General features: G+C 38.7%; 1 protein-coding gene across 1 annotated transcript in view; it reads left to right on the forward strand.

The window, feature by feature from the left end:
- PLEKHG1 (pleckstrin homology and RhoGEF domain containing G1) overlaps window positions 1-22,886 on the forward strand; it is a 136,330-nt gene that overhangs the window by 38,078 nt on the left and 75,366 nt on the right. Inside the window, exon 2 of the mRNA XM_040598324.1 lies at window positions 979-1,053. Within this exon, the coding sequence (XP_040454258.1) occupies window positions 1,005-1,053 (49 nt within the window). The 5' untranslated portion in view covers window positions 979-1,004. The remainder of the gene's footprint in view (window positions 1-978; window positions 1,054-22,886) is intronic.

The raw sequence follows: 22,886 nt of genomic DNA on the forward strand, positions 1-22,886 counted from the left end.
CTGCAGGGTGAGCCAGGGAGGTCTCCCATAACTCCAGATCTGATGATCATCTGAAATCTGCATGCCAAATCAGCTCTGTTGCCTCAGCATCATTAGAACCAAGACAATTCAGTGACTTCATTAGGATTGAAGGCTGCACAGCTAATACTTCCAACGCTGTGCATTGTGTATAGTGCTGTACACAGCACTGTGCTACACGGATTGTCAGCAGAGGTGAAGTCCCTGCCCCACTTGGTGCACAGTCTCCTTCAGGCAGAGAATCCTGCTCTTTTTTAATTGTCTTTTCTTGATGCATCCTATCTGATCTTGAGCCTTGCATTATGTAAAATGAAGTATCAGCCCAGATGATGATGGGAAAATACTCATAGGTGCAAAGAAGGAGGATACAAAATCCCAGTCAGTGTGAGTTGGCCATATGTTGACCACTGGCCAATACCACAGAGGGTACATAACACTGCTGTAAGAGGAGGTGGGCTTACTGCCTTTCTGAGAAGCCTTTTCTTCACTGTGCCTTGCTGGGAAGGAAGAAATGTTGGTGCTCTACAATGTAGTAAAGCTTTAAGTTAACGGATTTTGTTTAATGTAGGCTGACGTGACCCTCTGCATGACCACTCTTTCATTAACTGCAACAGTGTAGGAGTGTAAGCGGTTCTTCTGTCCCACTTCATGGGCCTCTCACTATTCACTGAAATTCACTGGGGGGCGGGGGGGATATCCAAACTGCTTTTAGTCTACTGCTGCGATTTATTAGAGGGTCCTTTTCTGCCTGCCAATTTGGCAGTATGTCCAGGTGACAGTCTACTGAGCAGTGTTGCAGTTAATCTCTAGGGAGTTTTGCTTGTTTACGTATCTTACATACAAACACGGAAATCATGAAAGCTGAAAATCCATCCTTCACAGGGGTCATGGGGCAGGAGAGTGTCCTATTAAACATACTGGTTTTGATGGAGAATGCTTTCTTTGTTTTGTGTCCATTAGGTTTTACTAAGCCGGTGTCTGCAGAGATGCCAGATAAAACACCAGGTGGTACAGAACCTGTCCCCAGGAGTGAAGGTTAGTAGTTTTCTTTTTTTTTTTTGACTAATTTTTGAAGAATTTTTCAAGTCAAAAAGCGAGTTTCCCTTACTGGCCTTAAACTTAAGGGAAAGCTAACTGAATTTTATGTGTGCATATTTATCTAAATAGCAGGAACTTTTAACTTGTTTTTGTCTAACCTTTCTGTACCTCCCTGGCCCATTATCTATGATAGTACTAAAATATGTAATGAGGGGGGAAGACCAGTGGGCTGCTAGGATTTCAGCTTTAGAGAAGATGTTTTCTCCCCTTTTGATAAAGAGAATCTTGTTGACCAAGGCCAGTTTTTCATATGGGATACTTAAGTCTCATAGAACCAAAACTGACATTTGAGATATGGGATGATTGACACAAGGAGGAATTGAATATGCATGATTTCCACTAAAATCAGTGGGATCTTGAAATGCTCAGTCTTCCTGAAAATCAGACCATTTTTTTCTTTGCAAGGTCTATTAACTTTAAATTCCCATTTCAGAAAGTTTGGTACTTGGTTTCAGAGAAAATTTGTTCTTTAAAAACAATTGTAATCCTGCTAATTAAAGTCCTTCCTCAGAATCACTGCTGAATGTTTCATTAAAATATTTTATAAAAATTTGCTATTTCAAGTGAAGGTTGTGAGATGTTTCCACAGTTTCATGGCAAACTTGTAGTAGCTTTTACATACGCTTGCTTTCTAGATCATTGCTGTCCCCACACAGGGGCTGTATTAATTCAAATGTGTATTTTAGTTTGAATAAAGCTTGTGGCTCAGGCTGATTTATACTGCTTTCTCTCTAAACCTAAAGATACACATCTCAAAAAGTTTAAAATATTTTCATTGCATTGAACCATAGTTTTGACATTTGAAAAGCATCAAGAAACATGTTGCAATAATAATTTCAAAAAGCACATCAATAACAGCAAAGAAATTTCTTTCCATGTAAAGGGTATTAAGCTATGCTTAACTGCAAAAGGAGTTTCTATTAATTTCTTTTTTAAAGTTACTGTAAAGCTTGACACGTTATTATGAGAACTCTAGACAACGGAGGAGAAGCAGTTACAGCTAGTCTTTCAAAGACTGAGCTCTCTGATTCACATGTTGTGTGCCTCCCTTACAAATATATTTTGAGGCTGAAGGCGCTGTAATGAAGTCCAGTTAAAATCAACGTCTACACTTGTGCCGTGAATTAGGATGTGGAAGAAATTGTCATTTGTTCCTTGCTGGTTGCTTCCCTAAAAGTAGTGTATGTGATCACATCTGTGGCTCTCCTAGGTATTGATGAAGCCTAAATGTGTTAAGATTATGCTGATGATATATGTTATATATTGAATTTCTCTTCTGCCTATGGAACAGTGGCAGATACTGCTGCATTTCAGCTCTCCAGCCTCTGGGAGGAGTTCTGGTAAATTAAGCGAGACATAGGGATGATACAGAACTTTCATATCAAATCTGGGGAAAACTCACTCTGTCTATGAAAGAACTTTATTTTCTCATATTGCGTTTTAGTTTGTCACATAAGCAACTTCAAGTAAGTGAGTTGTAAGGCTTGCTTTAGCTTTACATCAGGAGTTAGAGAGGGTAGGACTTGTGATAGCATAGAGCCATAGGTGGGCTGGGATCAGGGATCTGGGGGAAGGAAGGGAGGGAGTGGAAAGGAATCCTGCAGAGCATCATTAATGGTGGAGTCACTGACAGCATCATGTGGCCATCAAACAAGGGTTGATTCTCCTCCTTATGCTGGCAACGAGAGATTGATGCCTGTGAAAAGGCATGGGGGAGGACTGAGAGCTAGCATGTGCATGTGTTAGACACTGAAAAGACAACAGTCATTGAGGTCAGGATGTCCCAGGTACCACTTTACAATAATTTTCCTGCTAACTCCATCCCCCAAACTAGAAGGTTGAAACTGAACACAGGATTGTTCCTGTCTAGGTACAGGAGAGGGAAGCAGGGAGCTGCTTGTCTCATTTAATTTTGGAAGACTCATGAAGCCTTCAGTGTCTTTTTGTTTCTGTAAACATGGTTTCGTTTCACCAGAAGTGACAAGTAAAAAACATTCCAGAAACATTTTTTTTCAGTTAAGCGGGGATCTAGAAACTGTCCTGAGGATCTTATTCAGTACCTTCAAGTTTTGGGTTTTTTTTGTTTTTGAGTAGCTTCCTATGTCTGTCTAATCAAGCAGACACATAATATGGAAAGCTAAAACTGGAAAGCTTTCAGATACCAAGTTTGACTAGAGCGTTTAGGGATAGCACAACTACAAATCTTTTCCACGTATGCTTTGTTGTACATTTTGAGGGAATTAGTACAAGATTCCTGTGACTTGAAATTTCTTATATACACAGAAGACACATGAAAAATGATTGTCTGGATCACTAAGAAACTGTGGATATAAGGTTGTGTGGCTGTTTATAAGTTCTCTCACACGTACAATATACACATGTATATACATATGTAGAAATGTGTGTATGTAGACATATACATACAGCCTTAAATTGTGAGATCCTAAGGGAGCTGCTCCCATGGGTGGCATGGTGAGTGCCAGCCTCGTGGGATATGCAATTTCAGGGTTCCCAGGGTAGTGGGTAAAGGTATGGCAGGGCCTCCTCTGGCACGCTGTGCTTCAACTTGCACGCTTCGCCTTTGGAAATAGTCTAACTTCTCTACATTATTTCTGTTTCCAGAAAACATTGACCTACCTTCCCTCCCTCCCTCCCTAACCTAATACCTCAGGATATGACCCAGGTGTGAGGAATCTGAAAAGCAGATAAGACTTCTTGCCTGTGAAAACGAGCTCTGTAGCTTTTGAGGTGCAACAGGCAGTTTCAGTGAAGCTTGCTGCAGTGTGTTGGTTTTCATGATGCTCTGTGTTTTATAAACACTAGCATGAGGAAAAAAAAAGCTCAATAACTACCAACAACTTAAAACGCTTTTCTAGATTGTAGTAACACAATCTCAGTTACTTAACGGATTACTGGTGATGTTGGCGAAGAAAGAAAATGCAATAAAATATAGCTAATTAAAATTGTGAGATAATGCTGAGTCTTCATTTTTAAATTAGTTGTCATAGTATTCTGTTGTGATAAGAGCTTATGAAGTTTTTCAAGCAGTTTGTATAAAACTGCTTTGACAAATACAATGTTTAGTAAAACAAAATTTGATTTAATCTGGATACTTTGTTTTTAATCGCTCTTCTGAAATGAGTTTTTAGATGTTAAAAAAAAAGGGTGAAATCATGGGTAAAAATGAATCTTTTCTTAGAGACCTATTCTTATGTCTTGATGAAAATGTTCTACTAAAGACAAAACATGATACTAGTGTCTTCTACGGATACTAAATCATTAGTGCTGGAAGTTAGAACTTTGAGAGGTTTTGTTGCTTTATAAATACTCTTACTTTCAAAGAATGGTATGATAACATTTACTGAAAAGAATTGTCAGGCATTGCCAGGGGCTGCTCTAGCACTGACTGATCAGATAAACTTCCGTAGTCTTTGATCATATGCAGCCCTCTGTTTACTTAGTTTACTAGTAAGTAGAAATGTTTCACTGGTATGACTGAGACAGAATTAAGAAGTGTTTAATTTATCATGTTTAAAATACCACTGCTACTTACATGGATAAATGTTTATGTGAACTTTCTTAATTATTTCCAGACATCTTATTGCTGCTTGGTTTTTTTGGTTGTGTTTGGTTTTTTTTTTTCTCAAAGAACTACTATTGCTATCATTTGTTTAAAAAAACAAAAAACAAAACCAAAAAAACCAACCCACAAAATCACACAAACCAAACCCCCCAGTTTAATTGTTACAAATCTGTAACAACAAATAATGTTTCACCTTTAATAAGGCTTAAGTTGGGTTGAGCAAAGTGTTGGCAAGGTAACTGATTATTTGGAAACTTTAAAAAAGTCAATGTTGCTTTAACCTAGCAGTGCCCCTTGCTGCCCCTCACCCACTGCTGTGGGTTAACCCCAGCTGGCAACCAGCTGACAGGACAGGGCACCCACTGACCCACTGCTCCATATACTGCAGTTAAGCCATGAGGCACACAGAAGCAGACAATTGAGAAATGAGTTTCCTGTAATTAAGTTAGTGGAACTTAGTCCTTGACTTGAGGGTCCCCAGTGAGCGGGTAGACTATTTGCTTTTCTGCCACGTCTTCTGTCAAACCCTTTAGAGTCAACAGTTACATTTATAAATGTCACTGCTTGCTTTGTGCTATAGCGGGGAAAAAACTCAGGACCCGGAGATTCAGTTGTTGTAAAGATGGAAGTGTATGTATACCACACTTAAATATTTTTCAAGAAGCTTGGGTAGCTATCAAGGAGTGGTAGACAAACAAATTAAAACAAAAATCCCCTACCATGATCCACATATAACTTTCTTAACTGTTTTCCTACAGCAAAGCTATTATATTCTGTTTACAATGGTTGCATTTAGAACAATGTACTATGTCAATACCAGGAAGTGGATTGAGTGTATTTCTGGTTTAGCTTGCAAAGGAATTAGCATTTGTTCTGCTTGTGTTTGCTGAAAAGTCACTCTTAAACTTCTAGACTTTTAGTATAGTTAACCATTGGAAATCAGGCTGTGACAGGAGTACCCCACCCATTGCACAAATTCCTCCTTTCACTTGCTGAGAGGCTGCTGTGGTTCACGGCAACTGCTTCTGATGGCATCTGGAGCTGGGCAATTGCTCAATTGCAAAAATTTAGGGGAATGATTGTAGACTTTTCATCACAAATTATCTTACTAAACCAACGTTTTTTTTTTGATAATTTAGCAAACTTTTGGTGATACTGAATGGTTTTTATGAAAAGTGCTTCATCCTGTGGATTACTGATGAATTTTTTTTTTTTCATGATACCTTTGAACAGCTGCTTGTAACATACCTAGGTTTGTTTCAAAGAAACCAGATGATGTCTACCTGGTATCTGTTTGGAAGGCTCCCACGGTCAAAGTTTTTGGGGTATCAGTCAAATGCTGCCATAGCAGTAGCTTTATGCAAAAGGCTTAGAAAAGACGTATGGATGTAGGAACCCTTATTAGGTTTCTCCAGTCGACTTAACTGGTTGTTTTTCTGCACCTTCTTTTTGAAGAGAAAGATATGAGGAAGTTACACTCCCCTAAACTCCTCTTCTTCCTTTCCCCCTTTCCCTTCCAACTTCTTTCATTAAGCAAGAACCATGACTTCCCCCAGCTGGATCCTCCCTTACTGACTTTGTGGTTCACACTTGCATCCTGAAGGAAACTAATGTTACACCTGGGCTTTATAAACAGCCACTGACAAATCCCAGTGGACGAGCTTATGTCATTGCAAAATATCCTATAGTAACAGCAGTGTTTTTCCTTGCATTGTGTACCTGATGGCACTAGTGGGAGCCTACCAGCTGTTACTGTTGTTCTTGGTAGAGACTCATTTAGTTTTATAACTCCTCTGACTTCTGTTTGTGTGCTGTTTCTCCTGTAATATGTGATGCTGCACAGGAGAAACATGCAAACGCAGCCATGTAAATTCGTAGACTGCCCGCTGGGTCATAGCTTTCAAATGCAGTGAAGAAAATAGCATCAGTATTTCTACCTCCAAATTTTGCTAGGACTGATTCTTTCATGGTAGTAGTGCCAGGGTACAGTTATTGAGGTTAGTAGGCACTGCATGCTGCTGTCTGCGTGGTGCCATGGGGCTTTAAGTGGCCACATAGCAATGTACTATCTTGTGCCATGGTGGTGGAGAAAGTTGTTGTTAGGCTTTATTATTACTACACCCATACAAAAGTGGATGGGAAAACGAAGCATCTTTTCTAAAGCTTTTTTAAATCTTAAGTGCATGTGAAGTCACAAATAACTCTGGTAACGGTGGGCTCATAGGCTTAATGGTATATCACCGGGCTGAGATGCACACAAAAACATCTGTGTGCTTAGGAATGGTGATTGTATACTTTGTCTACCTGCTGCTGTTCTTTGGAACTAGTTTCTTTATTATTCCTTGCTCCATTCTCTCTTTCCTCCAGTTCTTGCTGCCTAACTGAAGAGATGTCTGGAATAAAAAGTGTATACCAGCTGTGCTGTTTTGTGGACAAGAATTTATGGCTATCAGATAACACTAGATGAGTGAGATTCAACATAAAAGGTCTTGGCTATTTATGTAGAAGGTGGTAGACACTGACTTCACTGCCAAAAGATATTGTGAACATACAAAAAAAATTCCTGTGAGTTGAAGGGGAAATCAGAGAAGTCTCTGGAAGACAGCTCCAAATAAATGAGCAACTGCAAACCAAGGAAATCCCTTTAGTTGAAAATGGTTGGAAGCTAGAAGAATGCTGAGGAAAAATATAGTATATGCTTGCTATGTTCTCGTTGTCCCCAGTAATATAATCTTCCTGTACCAGGTTATTGTTCCTTACTTACTATTCATAGCTTCATTTTGTAGCAGCTTTTAGTCCTCTGAAAACCATATCTTGAAGAAAGAGGAAGTGTCTGCATAAAGAAGATAGCTGAAATTGTTGACCTAGTGTTTATGAAAGGAGGTGGTGAAATCAAAGCAGATACGAAATCTGAAATCTGATTGAAAATGGGAGAAAAGCAAAGTGGAAGGGTGATGAAATTGAATATTCTGTTTCTGACTAACTTGTTGGCCCTCTTTCTGCACACTGTGAGAGGTTGGCACATCTTTGAAAGACTGGTTGTAGGCTGTTGCTGTAATGCATAATGACTCTTGTTATAACTCTCTTGAGAAATTTGGGTCAGTTCCAGTCCACCAAAGTTGACTATTAGCAACAGCCTAAGCAACTGCTGTGCTGTCCAAGTCCAGCACAGCAGTACACTTGGTACTTGCAGTACACTTGCTTTGCTGCAACCAGACTGCCGCCCCTGTGTTCTGCGGTGTGGCTCGTATTCTCTAATAGTGTTAGGATGCATTAAACCACGACATTGAATCACTTTTCTTTTTTCCTGAAAGCATTTTGATGAACTGTCTTAGTCACTGGGCCACGCTGGTTGGGTCCCACTTTCTCGGTTGCCAACAGGCTATTAACTGGATAGGCTTTTAAATTTTAAAAATCCTCGGTGGAGTGAAGAGGAGAAGGAGGTGGTGTGGTGGTGGCTCCCTTGATCTAGGGCAGTGAAGGGTGGTGAAAGGTAGACTGTTCTGGACATTGTGAAATGTTTGATTACAGTAAAGCCTGCTCCTCATCACAAAGTGAAGATGCATCTGCTGTAATGTTATGGTGGTGAAGTCACCAATGACAAAGGTTGGGCTATTAACAGGCGGAATAACTTGTTCTTCAGATGCCAGGCACTTTCCCTGGTGTTGGGGCTGACTGGTATCCCACCAGAGATCAGTGTTCCAGTCATCCGCAAGTTACAGAAAGCTTATGTGGCCTGAACTGCTTAAACTTGAAGTTTAGAGAACTATGGGGAATTTTTATATTGATGATCCTGTTTTTAAAGAATTAATTTTGCTTTTCTGTCTCAGTGGTAATGAATTCTTAGTTCTCAAGTAATGTAGCAGCGCAGCACTTGAGTTTGATGCACTTTTTTGCTTTTGTATAAAGAAATTGTACATGATACAAAATTATGCGTATCACAATTTATACATAATGTGCACATATTAAATAAGCTATTAGGAGTGGTACAAAATAGGGAGACTAAATCTGGCTTGATGAAAACCAGCTAGTTTCTTTAGAGCACTTCTGAATGCTAATGGTCTAATTTATTTCTAAATTGATGTTCCAACTTGAGAAACTTAAAACAATAAAAACATTCCTGGAGGAGCAAAGGCTTCTACTTTTCTGTGTATTCTAGTGTAAATATTCCTCTCAGTAGGATGCTATTTAAAACTGGTTGAAGATGGTCCTCTCCTAACCGTAAGCTTTTTAAAAAAATTGTTTACATTTAAGCTGCAAACTGTAATTTGACCATCAGCCTGATTCAAAGCTGAGCTTGGTCATCTGGTATAAAACATTGCCAGTGGAATTTGTAACTATATCATTCTCAACTTTACCACATTTACATAAGAAATAAACCCACCCCCAAACTGCTTCACAAACAGAGCCTGAAAGTAAAACACAGTGATGGCATAAAGGAGTTTCCAGCATCTGCCTTTCTGACCAGAACAAAAATTGTAGTGGTCTGTTTGCATTGCTCAGAATTGCCAATGGAGGCAGAGGGCAGCTGTGACAGGGCCCAAGCGATGCCATCTGCACGGTGAAGCAAAGCAGGGAGCACCCAGCACTCCCTCTCCTCCCCAGCTCCTGCTCCAGTGTCCTTCTAATGATGGCTCACGCTTAGTGCTCTTGGGTGAGATCAGAGGGAGGAACGTTCCTCTTCATGGTGGATGTCCATCAGGAATGATTAACAGTGTCTAATTATTAAATTAATAACTTTGAGCATAGCTATGTATATGAAATACTTTAAAGAAAATGATTGATTGAATACTCCTTCATAAATAGCATTTTTTATTTTTGTGTCATGCTTAGCTTCTGTCTTCCTTACCATCTTGGAAATATGCTGTGATCCTAAAGAAGCTGTTGCATGTTTACATTTTCTTTTCCTGTTTAAAAATATTAACAGTTCTTGGAGAAGACCCCAGGCAGAGGGTACGCTCTGATATCTCTGTAATGCTGCAGTCTTAGCTGTGCATGACCTGGAGTGGAAATATAGAAGTACTACTCTGTGATCGCAAATGTTAGCGGTATACTTTTTATCTGTTCTTTCCAGGGTGGGAATGACAACCATTGGTTCTCTTGAAAAATTTTTTTTTTAAATGGGAAGACTTTGTCACCAAACAGAACAGTTATTTTTGTTAAAGCAGCGATTATGTGTTACATTGCTGTTCTGCAGTACATAGAACACCCTAAAAGGATAGAGTTATCATGTTAGAAATCATGATTTAAAGTAATTTCTTTTGCCAGTTTCATCATAGGTTTGGGAGAATGGCGTTTCGGTTTGGTTTGGTGGTTGTTGTTTTTTACTATCATATATTCCAGGGTTTTTACTGCTCTCCATATTATTGTGTGAGCACACAAACAATGATACGAACGTAACTGCTGCCAGCCACCCAGGGTTAATATACAGAAAATGAGCAATATTAACAGTTAGTTTTTCTGTCAGTGTTAATATTGGATTTTGCTTACATTAATAGGGTCTAAAATACATTTCAGTACGGTGAAGTCAACAGTTGCTTAAATGTAAATCAGGTTTCATCCCAAAACCTGTGCTTTTTGCTCCTTTTGAAATTTCCTCCACGTTCTGTCTTGCTGCTTTACTTAAGCAATATGCCAAAAATCTATTTTCAGATTCATTGATTTTCCCCTCCTCCCCAGCTGTATTTCTCCCAAAGCAACTCAAAGGACATTGAAGGGTAAGAGGCAAAAAAATAATTACTTACTACCAGTTAAAGTGAGCTGCAACTCTTAAGATAAATTAGGTTGTCAAGATTACATTCTTTCATCTTGGGCTGACCACAGCCTTGAAACCAATAGATCCAAAGTGGTAAAATAAAGATACTAACTAAGACTTTTTACCCTTTGAAGTACCAAGGTGCAGCAGCACAGATACTTCCTAATTATTTACCACTTTACTCTGAAGAACTCTGACAGGTGCAATATAGTTAGCAAATTCAAGGCTGCTAATATTAATTATCACTTAAGAGTCACTGTGGGTTTTCTTTGTCTTTTTGTCACCTAATTATGTCTAGCAGTAATTTCAAACTATGCCACTGACATTAGAAGTGGGCTGAGGCGCCTTTGGTAGAACCTAAATTTAGAGAGATTAATAGAGGAAAGCTTAGTTGTTAGGTTTTGCTTTTTTAATTGGCTCCCCATAGTTTAATTTAGCTTAAAAAGGGGGTAAATTGCTGCTTGCTGATAAACCAGAAGGGGGGAGCTAGCTTTGATGTTTTATGAGCAATAAAATATTAATAGAAACTTTCTACGTGTATTGGAGAGATATGTCAAACTATTGAAGTTAGCTTCTTGAAGAGTCAGCAAGCTGAAGAGAGCAGGAGGGGAAGGGGGAGAAGGTTTGGGGGGCTGCTTCTGTTGCACTGTATCCAGGTCCATTAGTGGTGCAAGCAAAAAAACCCTGGAGAGGTTGGATTTAGCATGCAGGAGGCTTTTATTCTTCAAATTAAAGCCACATTATGTTCTAGTAGCCCCTTTAGTCAGAACATGCTGTAAAACCTATCATGCAGTTCAAGACATTAAAAGTTACCAATCCTTTGAAAATGGTAGCTGTTCTTAATTGTGGGTTTTGTGGAACAGGGCTTAATATAAATTCCATTACACACATTTTGGCAGTGGTCCCCACAACATATATTTTATAGAATAATTAAAAATGGACACAACTTCCAGGTGCAATACACAATGTTCTTCCCATATGCAGACAATGCAGCCTTTGCTTCAGGTGATGGAAGGACTAAGAAACTGTTTAAGGTGGTCAGAGTTTGAATATAACCTCTCTCCTAGCAAGTCTGGACTTTCCTGGTTCAGGAAAGCCAGGCAATTCAAGTTATTTGGGTTCTGTTATGTCTAGTTTCTGTTGAGATGGTTACGAATAACATGCTTCCTCTCGGTGTCAGTGTTTGTGAGAAGGGTGGTTATCAGTTTATATATTTGTACTTTTCACTGTATAAAAATTTCATGTTGGTGGTTAAATCTTATCTCGCGAGAGGGTATATCTTTCACAATGTAAAGCCATATTTGAAGAATCAAGTTATGTACGAGGCTAATCATCAGGGAATTTTGCTGGGTGTCTGGCCAGGAGATGGTTCTGTCTGGTCATGTCCGAATCAAGCCAGCATTTCTAAAGATGGGATGTCCTGTCCTGAATGTTTTTTTTTTATTAAATATACAGTTCGTAGGCAACAGGAAATCCTTGAGGAAGATACAAGACTGCTATGACTCTCCCAGAAAGAAAATGGCTGCATTTCAAGGTTTGTGCCTGGTTAGGATCCCTACCCAGTGAGGCACACTTGGTATTTATTAGATCCCAGCCCTAGAAGCTCTGTAGTCATTCAAAATGAAACACAGAGAGCACCTTCTTTGGGCAGTAAGTATAGATATGTATAAATGGATTTTTTTCTCATGTCTTTAGTAATTTATTTTTTTTCCACAATTGAGTAGTAGTAAACTAAATTATTTTTATTTAAAGACTATCTAAAGTTTTTGGAAATCATAGGCTTTTCGGTTTTAGAGAATTGGCAGTTTTAACTAGAGGCACTGGTCTGCCCTTATAGCACCTGGCACTTGAACCTGAAACTGAAGGTGCCCTGAAGTTGCCCTCATCAACCTGACCACACAAATATTTTGTGACCTGTTAAAACAGGCAAAGTATTTAAGACTTGTTCTGCTGATGGCTAGAAAATCCTTCCACATGACAGAAAGATTTTCTTGAGTGTGAAGTTAGCCATGAAGTTGTTCCTCAGAAATATGTATGAAGAATGACCTAATTTTATTACAAAGCCATATTAGTTATTAAAGGTAATTGTTTAGTTCTGCTGCTTGTCTTCCACTCTCATTTTCACCTCTCGAAAGAAAAAACTCACACCCACATCTTCTCATACACCTGAACTCCCACTTCTCCAGGCTTTGGTGTTAACAGAGCACTGTGCTGCAAGCCTGGCAGAAGGTGCATTCTTATAGTTTTTGGAGTTATGGGTGGGTGCAAGGAGCTATATAGTTGAGTGTATTGTAGGACTGAGGTTTTAGGTTGCATCTTGAAATGATAATTTTGGGATATACAAATATAATTATTTGGTTAGTTTTGTATTTCTTGATGATGTATATTTAATGAAGTGCTCAGAAATAAATATTTTAAATATTTCATAAGAGAACTGCTGAAGGAAAATGCCTGCGTTCTATATGGCTAAGAAGTCTAATGCCATTGAGAACTTCAGTTCTTGTATTAGAGTTCTGCAACTCTTACTGCAAGACCTGGCTACAGCTAGGATAGCAGGCACTGATGGCTTTTGGACAGGACTGACATTTATGCGTAATGTTTTCTAACTAGAGAGTTTGTCTACTCTGCAAGGTTGCCAGTTGGGTAGCATACTGAGAGTATTGATTTTTTTGGGTTTTTTGTTTTTTTTTTTTTGGCCTACACTCCAGGCTCACAGTGATATGACAAGGTTAGTTTGCTTTGGAGAAGCAGTAAGGGGAACTCACAGTGCACCCTTTAGGGTGCTGTATGCTTCTGGGGAAAATGCTCCATACACCCCTTCCAGAAATGTGCATGTTGAGTCTAACTTTCTCAGTGAGAACAATTGTTTCTAAATAAGCTGTGCCTCTGCAATCTTTTACTGTGACTTAAACTTTCGTAATATATGTAGGCGCTGTGCATTTATCACGGACCACAACTTGCCCATCATTTCAGGCCTGGCCACATTATTAACGCAGCAGCTCCAGTCCAGTTTGCCACTCATCTTTCAGACAGATGGAGAAATGCAGATATGATTCAGATTATGCCTTTGGAGTCCCTTTGTGCTCTAAATCCAGCCGTCCCAGTGTGTTCCCTTGTCCTGTGCTACGCTGAGCTCTCCTGGCCAGGGAGAGGAATGGTACAAGCCTATCAGAGCTGGCTGTGGCCCCAGCTGGGGTTGTGTAACCAGGCGCAGGAGCATGAGCCAAAACCACCAGAATTACCACGCATTTTTAGGTGCTGAGCCCTCCTTTTTGTGAACAGACTGAAGACAGTGGTTGAGACTTTGTTTGGATGGCAGGTAAATTCTTCCTGCCTGTATTGTCTCCCAGCTTGATTGCTTTTGCTTTTTTTATTTTTTTTCATGAGCCCTGCTGGGGAGGATCTGACTCAGCTTTTTACATTCTCTTGGTGTTTGAGAATGTATTTTTTCTTTTTAGATAAAAAAGTACTTTTTCTTGTGCTTTTTTTTTCCTCTTCTCTTTTTTTTTTTGCTTTCTTACTCCTTGGGGATGCTGAGCCTGTATTTAGATTTTCACATTTTTGGAAGATAAATGTAAAGTGGCTTCTGTGGGTCCTTTCTTTGAGACGTGGGGAAATCAAAGTTCTGCTGAGAATAAAAGTCGGTATACAATCTTTTAAAGTTCATGAATTTAAAAGCCATGGAATTAATGCTGAGACTGAAGTGTATGATACCCCAAACCAGGTTTGCACTTACCTATGGTGGGAAGTGTTGCTGTAGTGTTGTCACTTCTGAATACAAATAACTGCCTTTCATAAAATTGACAAAGTTTATAGTCATATTTACTTTACAGCTACTTTTATAAGCTACCCACACCCTTCCCTGCATGTGAATAAGAGCTGGAAAGGCCACACTGATAATGTCATACCAGGAAATCTTTAATGTAAAATACAGAGAACATGGGGCGAGGAGGGGGAAATCATACTGAAGGTAATGTAAGGAAGGAAAAATTGCTGCTTTTACTTCTGTGCCTTTTTTTTTTCTTTTGAGTTTAAAAGAAACATGATATAACATTTGACACAAGCCAACAAATGTGTGTGTAAGCACTGCTAACACAGGGAGACTCCTTGGTTCCATTTTTGAGCCTTTACAATTCTAGAACTGAATGTGAATTAAAAAAAATGGGGGGGAGGGGGGGGGGCGTGGATGACCCAACAAAAAACTCTAAATCTTGCAGAGCTGAAAATACTGCCTCTTGACCAGAGTAGATCCTGGTTAATCTTTTTCTGCCAAGTTAGACATTCTGGCAAGTTTCCTCAAGTCTGGATGTATTCAAGTACTGCATTTGGCAGACCTAGTTTGTTACTAAGTAAAGATATATGAAAATCCCAGTTCAAACGTTTCATCCTGTACTTGTTTTTACAATCTGTCAAGAAGCACAACTAATTGATATTTCACTTTATACATCAGATATAATTTTTCTTACAGTACTTTATGTATCTGGAAGTAGATTTTTTCCACTTAAATGTCAAGTTCTGCTACTATATATTTCATTTGAAACACTTCTTAATACGTGAACTTTTACAGAATATGTGCTCTTTCTATTCAGTGATGTATAGCAACATTTGGTAAGTCACTAACAAAGGGTTGTCACCTATTTTCTACCTTTTTTCAAATTAATTAATTCAAAGTCTTGGATTCAAACCGTTTTACCTGACTATAATGTACAGTCTGTCTCTGCAGAGGTTACATCCTTATTGTCATAACTTAGTTTATGAATTGCAAAATTATTACATGAGGCATTCTGTATTTGAACAGGGTTATTTGAATACTTCTGATACTTTTGTCTCCTGTATAAAGCTAGATTTTTAAGTGATTAAAGTAAAACTAATCAGAACTACATGGTTTTGATTGGTCTTTGAGTTGGTTTGGTCTTTCTTCCAAATCCAGTGCTAGATTTCATTGCCCACAGCAGTAATTCTGCTTGTCAAAACAAATATTACCTATTGGATTTGTTGCATGGGAAGAAAAGCGGGGAATTTTTGGTTTTAAGTGAGTTCTGGCTGAGCTGAGGAAAATACATGGCCTTCCTGATGGAAGGAGTAAATGCTAAATCTGCACCTGTTGGAGAGGTCACTAGAAGTTTTTAAAGACTGGAAGGACTACAGTAGGTGTTTGGGCCCAGCCAGTGCATAGTGGGGTCTTGGAAGCTTAAGACCTGAATTACAAAGGGTTTGTTTCTGACATATCATACTTTTTAGAAAGAGATTTAGTCTTTAAAGCAAGAACTTATGCTGGAGAATCAACCATGACGAAGAGATGTTATCCCTAATTATGCCATCCATTTAGTCCTGTTTCTAGACTGAACATGTCTGTGCGTTTAGCTTCCAACATTAAGCTTTTGTTTGAAGGAATGGTTGTCACCCTTAGACAGGTACTTAGGGACTGTGTAAGCTGAATAGATCAAGCTTCTTTTGTCTGTCAGTATAATGTAGGGTTTCTAAAAGTAAATGATTCTCATGCCTTATTTTGCAGCCTTCACAATTTTTTGGTGTTCTTTTTGAAATGTAAGTGCTAGCACTTGACTTTATTCAAGTCCTGCACCTCTTCTTATTTGTCTAGAAGTAGGCAACATTTCCCTACTCCCACTTGATTACAATGCTTAGGATTATTTGTAAATCAAGGAAAACTCGCCTCCCATCAATTTAGTATTAAACAGCACAGGCATAAACTTGATGAGATCAAATATTGCTGTGTTCCTAAAATAACTTGAAAAGCTTTATAAGAAAGGTACTATCTCATTAGTAGATTATACAGTGTTACACTTAGGCACATAAATAAGCCAACAGTTAGTTTTCTTTCTTGATTTCTCACAAGAAATCCACTTGGAACAGCCTATTCTGTCACTGTAATTGATGCAGATGTCAGGAATTCTTTTCTGCTGACATGGAATAAAGGCTAATCCAGGTCAGTCAGTACCTTGTAATTAATGAACATTCTTTTTTCTTTTCCCTTTTCTTTTTCTTTTCCTTTTTTTCTTTTCTTTTTTTTTTTTTTTCTCTTAGGCAAAGGGAGCAATCCCTGGTTTAAAGGTTTTGAGCTGGTCCAAAGTGATTCTGAAAGTTTTCAATAAAATGCAGATTACGGAGAAAAACTATGCTAAACTACTAAATAACAACCCTTTTTTACAGATAACGTTTACATTCGGAGGGGTTTTTGTAGGGTTTCTTTTTTCTTTTTCTTTTTTTTTCTTCCTTTTTTTGGCAGTTTGTGGACAAACAGTATCATATATTACTATATAATAGCCATCTCGGGGTGTCTGAAGGGTTAAGGGGAAAGAAAGATAAAAGCTACTTTGAGCTCACTTTGTTACCTTGAACTTTGGATGCTGTTGAATATAGCAGTCATCTGTGATCACAGGTATTTTAGCAGCTGCACAATCGAAAACTATACATGTTCAGATAGGAAATGATCCAGTAATTAAAGGAAACGGTACTGAACCTGATGACTTAAAGTCACTTTCATTCTTAAATCACATAGTTGTAGCTGTTTAGACTTTATCCTGTGATCTTTTCTCGGTACCTTGGCAGAGCACTTGAAAACCCTGATAATCAGATTGGCTGAGAGTTAGAAAGGAGATAAGGATTCAGTGTTCTGCCTTGATTTTTGTAGCTCTCCACTAGAGAAGTGCCTCCTGGCTTGAGAGGTGTTGCTTAGGTAGACTGGGAGGAAGATAGAGGCTGGTCTATTTCCTTTAACTAGGTGTCTACCTTTCTTTGTATATGTTGTGTTGCAAATACTAGTAACAGTGCAAGGGAAAGTTCTTGGGTGGTTTTGTGTACATGCCACTGAAATCCACACACCAAACAAAGCATAAAGAATGGCCACAGATTTTTTGTCTTCCGAAACCTCTCCAACATAAAAATCTGAGCCAACTTACAGAACAAATGGGAAATATGTATTTAGTTCCTCTGTGTAATATAGTTCTTAATATTTAATGTCCTTAATGTTTAATGTCCTGTGTAATATAGTCCTTAATTGTTTGGTGTGGGGGTTTTCCCTGGTTTTCTATTTTCTTTTGTGTGTGTGTGTTTCCCCCGCTCCATATGAGAACCTTATAAAGCTCATTCAAAAATTAAGTGGGATCTCCTAAATGTTGCACAAGAGAACTCTGTTTTCAGAAACACAAAACTCCCTACTACTTCTGTAATTTCGAATAGTTGCTTAGTTATCTATATATATGTATACACAGTATTATCTGCTTCAAAGTACTCAAGTGTGGTTTTGCATGTTGTGCATATGACTTAGTGATCAAAATAATATGTTAAAATAATGGCTCACAAATTTGCTTGTTGGCTCAGTCCTAATTATGACTTCTGTTGCTGAAAGTTCCCTTGTCATCTCTTCAGATTCTCCAGAGAGATTATTATTGCTAAAATGCCAAGATTCCTCTTTATCAATATTGGATATAGAAAACAGTACACTGTAAAACAGTCTGATGCAATAAATGTTGAAATATACAGTGATTCACTGGCTTTATTTGTCACTGTGGTAAATAAACAGATACACAGGTTTTGGTTAAAAGTTCTAAGGGCACTGCATGTAACTCTTAATTTTCTGCTTAAAACATGTCCTTTTCGGAGGACTAATGTGTTGCACTGGAAGCTGAGTAATTTAGGCTGATCAGTGGACCACCAACTTTGAGAGTAACAAAAAAAAACCTGAAGAAACTGCGTCCTGAAGCAAACATACACACACAATATCTATTTGTTGTCTATTTTGGGTCACACTCGATTAGCCTACAGTCAGTCAAAGTCCTTGTGGCCGGTGTTTCTGAACTCACTGACTCCTTACCCAAGGCCTAATCTGCAAAGTAATAATGGAAAACTTAGCCTTTTATCTTAACTAGCCGTGAGGCGGTCAAGCGATTGGTAAGCCAGTTGAAAATGGCTTTATATGTATGCATATATAGACCCTGTTCTATTTCCTGTCTTATTTAGGTGATTTTCAAAGAGAAAACTACACAGAGAACTCTGAAGATCCTTTATGTGGAGCAAGGGAGGTTTTGCTGTGTACATCTGCTTAAGATTGGGGTCTGCTTAAAATCATGTATAGTGCTTGCATTATTACATATTGTATTCCCCTCCTCCTGTATTCAGTAACAGGCTCCAGCAGCACAGCTGGATTTTGCAGAGGTACAGTCATAGGCAAGGAGACATCTGAGCTGGTGCTGAGTCACAGCCCTGGCGCTCAGGAGGCTCACGTGCTCATTTGGGCAGGCAAACACTACCGCCTTCCTGTGTGACCTTGGCACATAGCTTAATGTACCTACAGTATAATTGTGACTGGTATCACAAAATAGTCCTCTGAAGTTTATTCGGTATATTTTAAGGGACTTTGAGATCTTCATGTCAAGATATTACAGCAATACTTTGTATTTAAATGAGATCTGGTAATTGAATGTCCAGATAACTTGTGTTATGGATGACATTTCTCTGCTTACAAAAAGAAAAGAAAAAAGTTTTGGAACATCTTCTTTAAGTTGTGCTGCCGATAACAGCGATTCTAGTGTTAGCATAGAGAAAATCTAATCTTAAAGTACTGATTGCAGTAGAAATCAGCATATTTGGACTCAGTACTATGAAGTTCTTGGAATAAGACATTTAAGCAAGTGACTAACTTTAAATAAATGAACAATTCATAGATTTAGAGAGGTTGACATGCTCATGGGTAAGTGCTTGTGTTACAATTCTGACCTTGCAGGAGAAGAGCTATGATTTCATGATACAGCTAAGCAGATTTATCACTAGTACTATAAGAAGGAAGAGTCCCATTCTCTAGTCATGTATTCACCTACCTCTGCCTGCTGTGACCTGGCATGCAAACCATGATGTTTCAGGAGCAAGACCAGCAGGAAAGTAATTTTTTTTCTTGATTTTTGTTGGTTTTTTTCTTGGGTTTTTTTGTTTTGTTGGGTTTTTTTTTTTTTTTTTTGCATCTGAACTGTTTAGCCATTTGCACACCAACTTACCGTGGAGCTTTGCTGCTAATCATCCATGTTGGTTATAAATATTTTGCAGGGCAAATCATACTTGGTGCAGTGGATTTACCCAACTTTATGCAAGGTAGATGTAAAGACTGCATTCAAGATTACTTCAGCACTTAGTGAGCTGTTCTGCTTCATGCATGCTGAGATAACTGTAGCTCATTTTCCCTCCTCCATTGTGTTAACTCTGTGGTAATGAAATAGCGGAGCTTATGGACTCAAGCAATAAAATCACTGCCTCTGCAGTAAATGAGGGGCTATTTCTCTTCCAGCCAGGGCAATACAATACTTTTAATGCCAAGTTGGGAAAGGGTGTAAGTGATAGCTTTATGGAGAACAACAGGCACAGCTTGCAGAGGGAAAGTAGTGTTTTCGCTGGTTCTTGGGCAAGGCTTTGAAATCTGGATCTGTTTATTTCCTTGCCTATAACGCTTAGGAGAGTTAGGAACTTGCCTAAGGAACCTGGTAGGAACTTGACTGTGTTCTAGGCAAACCATAGGGAAGAATTTAACTTGTCATCTTAGGGGATTTTCCTCTTTTCTTTCCCTCCTCCATGGTTAGTTAGTTAGTACTTCATGATGTTTCACTCTGCCCATGACCCTTCTCTGTTCCGATCATCCCAGATCCCATTCCAAGGTAAAAAAAGAAGCTGCTGCCAATCATACCTTTATAAAGTACTAACTATCCAGTGTCATAAGACTCTTTAATGCCTACTGCTTGTATTGTTACAGGAGATGGCTGGCTGCAGCTGAAAAGAGGTAAGTTCTGACTAGGACAGAAAACTGAGGCTCGGTGGCTGGGTCTTTTTCAGGTGAAGCTTCACCCATGCTGTAACACAATGCGTTTGTCAGAATGTTGACTGTTTTGGTTGAGAGGTTATATTACAGTGATAGTTACTCTTTGATTATGGATTTACATGACATGGTTTTCATACACAAATATAATCTCAAATCTTTTTTACAATGATGGATTCTGCAACTCTCAAGCCCTCCCAGGTCTCTTCCACTTGAATTCAAGGGAGGTAGCATCATGGTGCTAGAATTCAGGAGAATCTGCTGTACTTGGAGATTACAATCCAAAACAGAAAGCATGAATCATGCTGTTTTTAACAAAAATAAATCTCAGTATCATGAGCATAAGGAAGACAGGTATTATTTTACTGACAGATTAAACTGTCCCAATTTGGAGATGTCAATGGGCAAATACACACAGAGGAGGAAAAAAAAGGTTTCTAGGGGTTTCCTCTGAAACTGCATCTCTAAAGGGTGGAAGAAAGGAAACCCTGCTGTTATTTTATAATATATATGTGTCATATATAGACACAAGAGTCATATATATGTCATATACAAGAAATTACGTAAAATCATGGATTTGCCTGTAAAATACGATACAAACGTGTGGTCTTTTCAGAAGTGCTACCTTTCAAACCCCTGGGACTGTATTTACCAATGATTTGGTATAATTATTTGGTTGCATTTAGGATGCAGTGCCCAGACTGGCTTATTCTTTGTAAAATGATAATTAAATAAAACCTGTGGTTATGATCTGTGCTCTCCAAACCTCTATTCTGTCTGAAGCAGAGCAAACAGGAGCTCTCATTTTAAGGGGTATTTCTGTTGGATTTTAATTTTTTTTAAAACTATTTGCTCAATGGTTGCTATAATCCCGTTTAAAAGTGTTCTTTTTTTGCTTACTCGAGCATGTTCTGTCTGGCTACCATTGTTTCATCCTTCATTCATAACTGAGTAACTTAATGCTGAAATCAAACAAGTTTGAGTTTCAAACCCAGACAAGGTTTTTTTGTCATTCCATTTTCATTTTACTTTGTGCAAACAGGTAGTACTTTTGTTGGCTGTTCTGTAGCTAGCAGTTGCATTAAAAGCATTTAAAGCCGATTTTCGTACAGAGTAAACATTTTGTGGTTAGAAGGACTTAATTAGCTCAGGTGCCTTTACTGCCAGTATATACCTCCTTATCTTGAAAGTAGTATCCACCAACTAATCCTTTATTTATGTTGAGCTTTGGAATTTCCCTTGAAATGCCTTTTTGTAACCTCTCCCAGTATAAATGGGAAGTGAACAGACTGTCAGGTAAACAGTGATGTTGCAGGGAAGCGGGTTAATAATACCCATGAATATAAGTTTCTTCTCACCGGTGGCAGGTTGGATGCCTGTGATTAATCTCAGAAAGAGTGCCAGAGGTGTGCTTATTCCTATGATATGGTTTGTTACCTTTGTTGTACCATTTTACAAAGGAATCTTTTCTTGTGTTTATGCATGAGAGGACTGAATTTGTTAATCAAATGTCCAAGGCTATGTTTTCAGTGCTTAAAAGGAGGGAATTGTTAAACCACAATAGCTAATTTGCGATAGCAATCTCAATGTGAAATCCTAGTGGGCAGGTAGATTTATTCCTCTAAAGCAAGCTGAGATGACAGTGTATTCTCCAGTTCAGTATGAACAAAACAGTAGCCTATTTCCATTTTACAATGATGGAACTAACTCAACTTTACTCCCCTGACATAAAAAGGTATCGGTTTAGTTTGGTTTTGGTAAATTCTGAGCCTCATTGTGAAATGGTCTTTCTGATTATGGGATTAAAGGTAATCCTAGAGAATCCTGATAAAGATGGCTCAAAAAGAAAATCTGTAAACCCGTTGTATTCTGTTTCTCAGGTTTCTGGTTTTACAATAGTTATGTTACTATCAATATGATTGAACTGACAACTGGTGAATTGAGAGTATCACATCATAGGAGAAGAATAAGGAGTATGGCAGTGCTTTCGCCTCTCCCATACTGAGGGAAAATGTCCAGTCTGATGCTTTAAAGGTAGTAGTGATGAGAAGTCGAGTCAGCCAGAGGTAAAGAAATACTAATTTTGGCTTAGCCAAAATGCCATACCTGTATGGTAAAAGAGGATTGTAGGCATCATACCCACCCCACAAACTTGGGTGGTTTGCTACTTCAGATTGGATCATGCTGTATGCCTTGCTTACCAGAAGAAAATAAATGCTGATTTGGCTTGCGTCTGTTTTGTTTTTCTTCTTCAAGATACTGCAGCAACAACAGCAGCAATATTGCTATTAGTATGTAATGGAGAAAACTGGGCTGTGCTAAGATGTTGTGTCTCCCCTGTGCAGTAGAGGATAATTGCCTCTTTTTTTTTCCTCTAATACTCCTTGTGTTCAGGGTCTGAAGAAAGGATTATGGGTGCCCCTATTTGAAGACTTTTTTTGAGATTTAGGGGGGTTGCTGGGAATGGACCCTCAGGCAAGTGTCACAGCCATGGACACAGATGTTTTGACTGGAAGTGATCAGGCTCCAGCTGGCAGGACAGTGCAAGAAAAATGCTGCTTTAGACACAATAAAAGCAAGTGCTCGTGAATATGTTATTTCCTACTGTCAGT

Source organism: Falco naumanni, chromosome 6 (assembly GCF_017639655.2).
Source record: "Falco naumanni isolate bFalNau1 chromosome 6, bFalNau1.pat, whole genome shotgun sequence".
In the NCBI taxonomy this organism is placed as follows: domain Eukaryota; kingdom Metazoa; phylum Chordata; class Aves; order Falconiformes; family Falconidae; genus Falco; species Falco naumanni.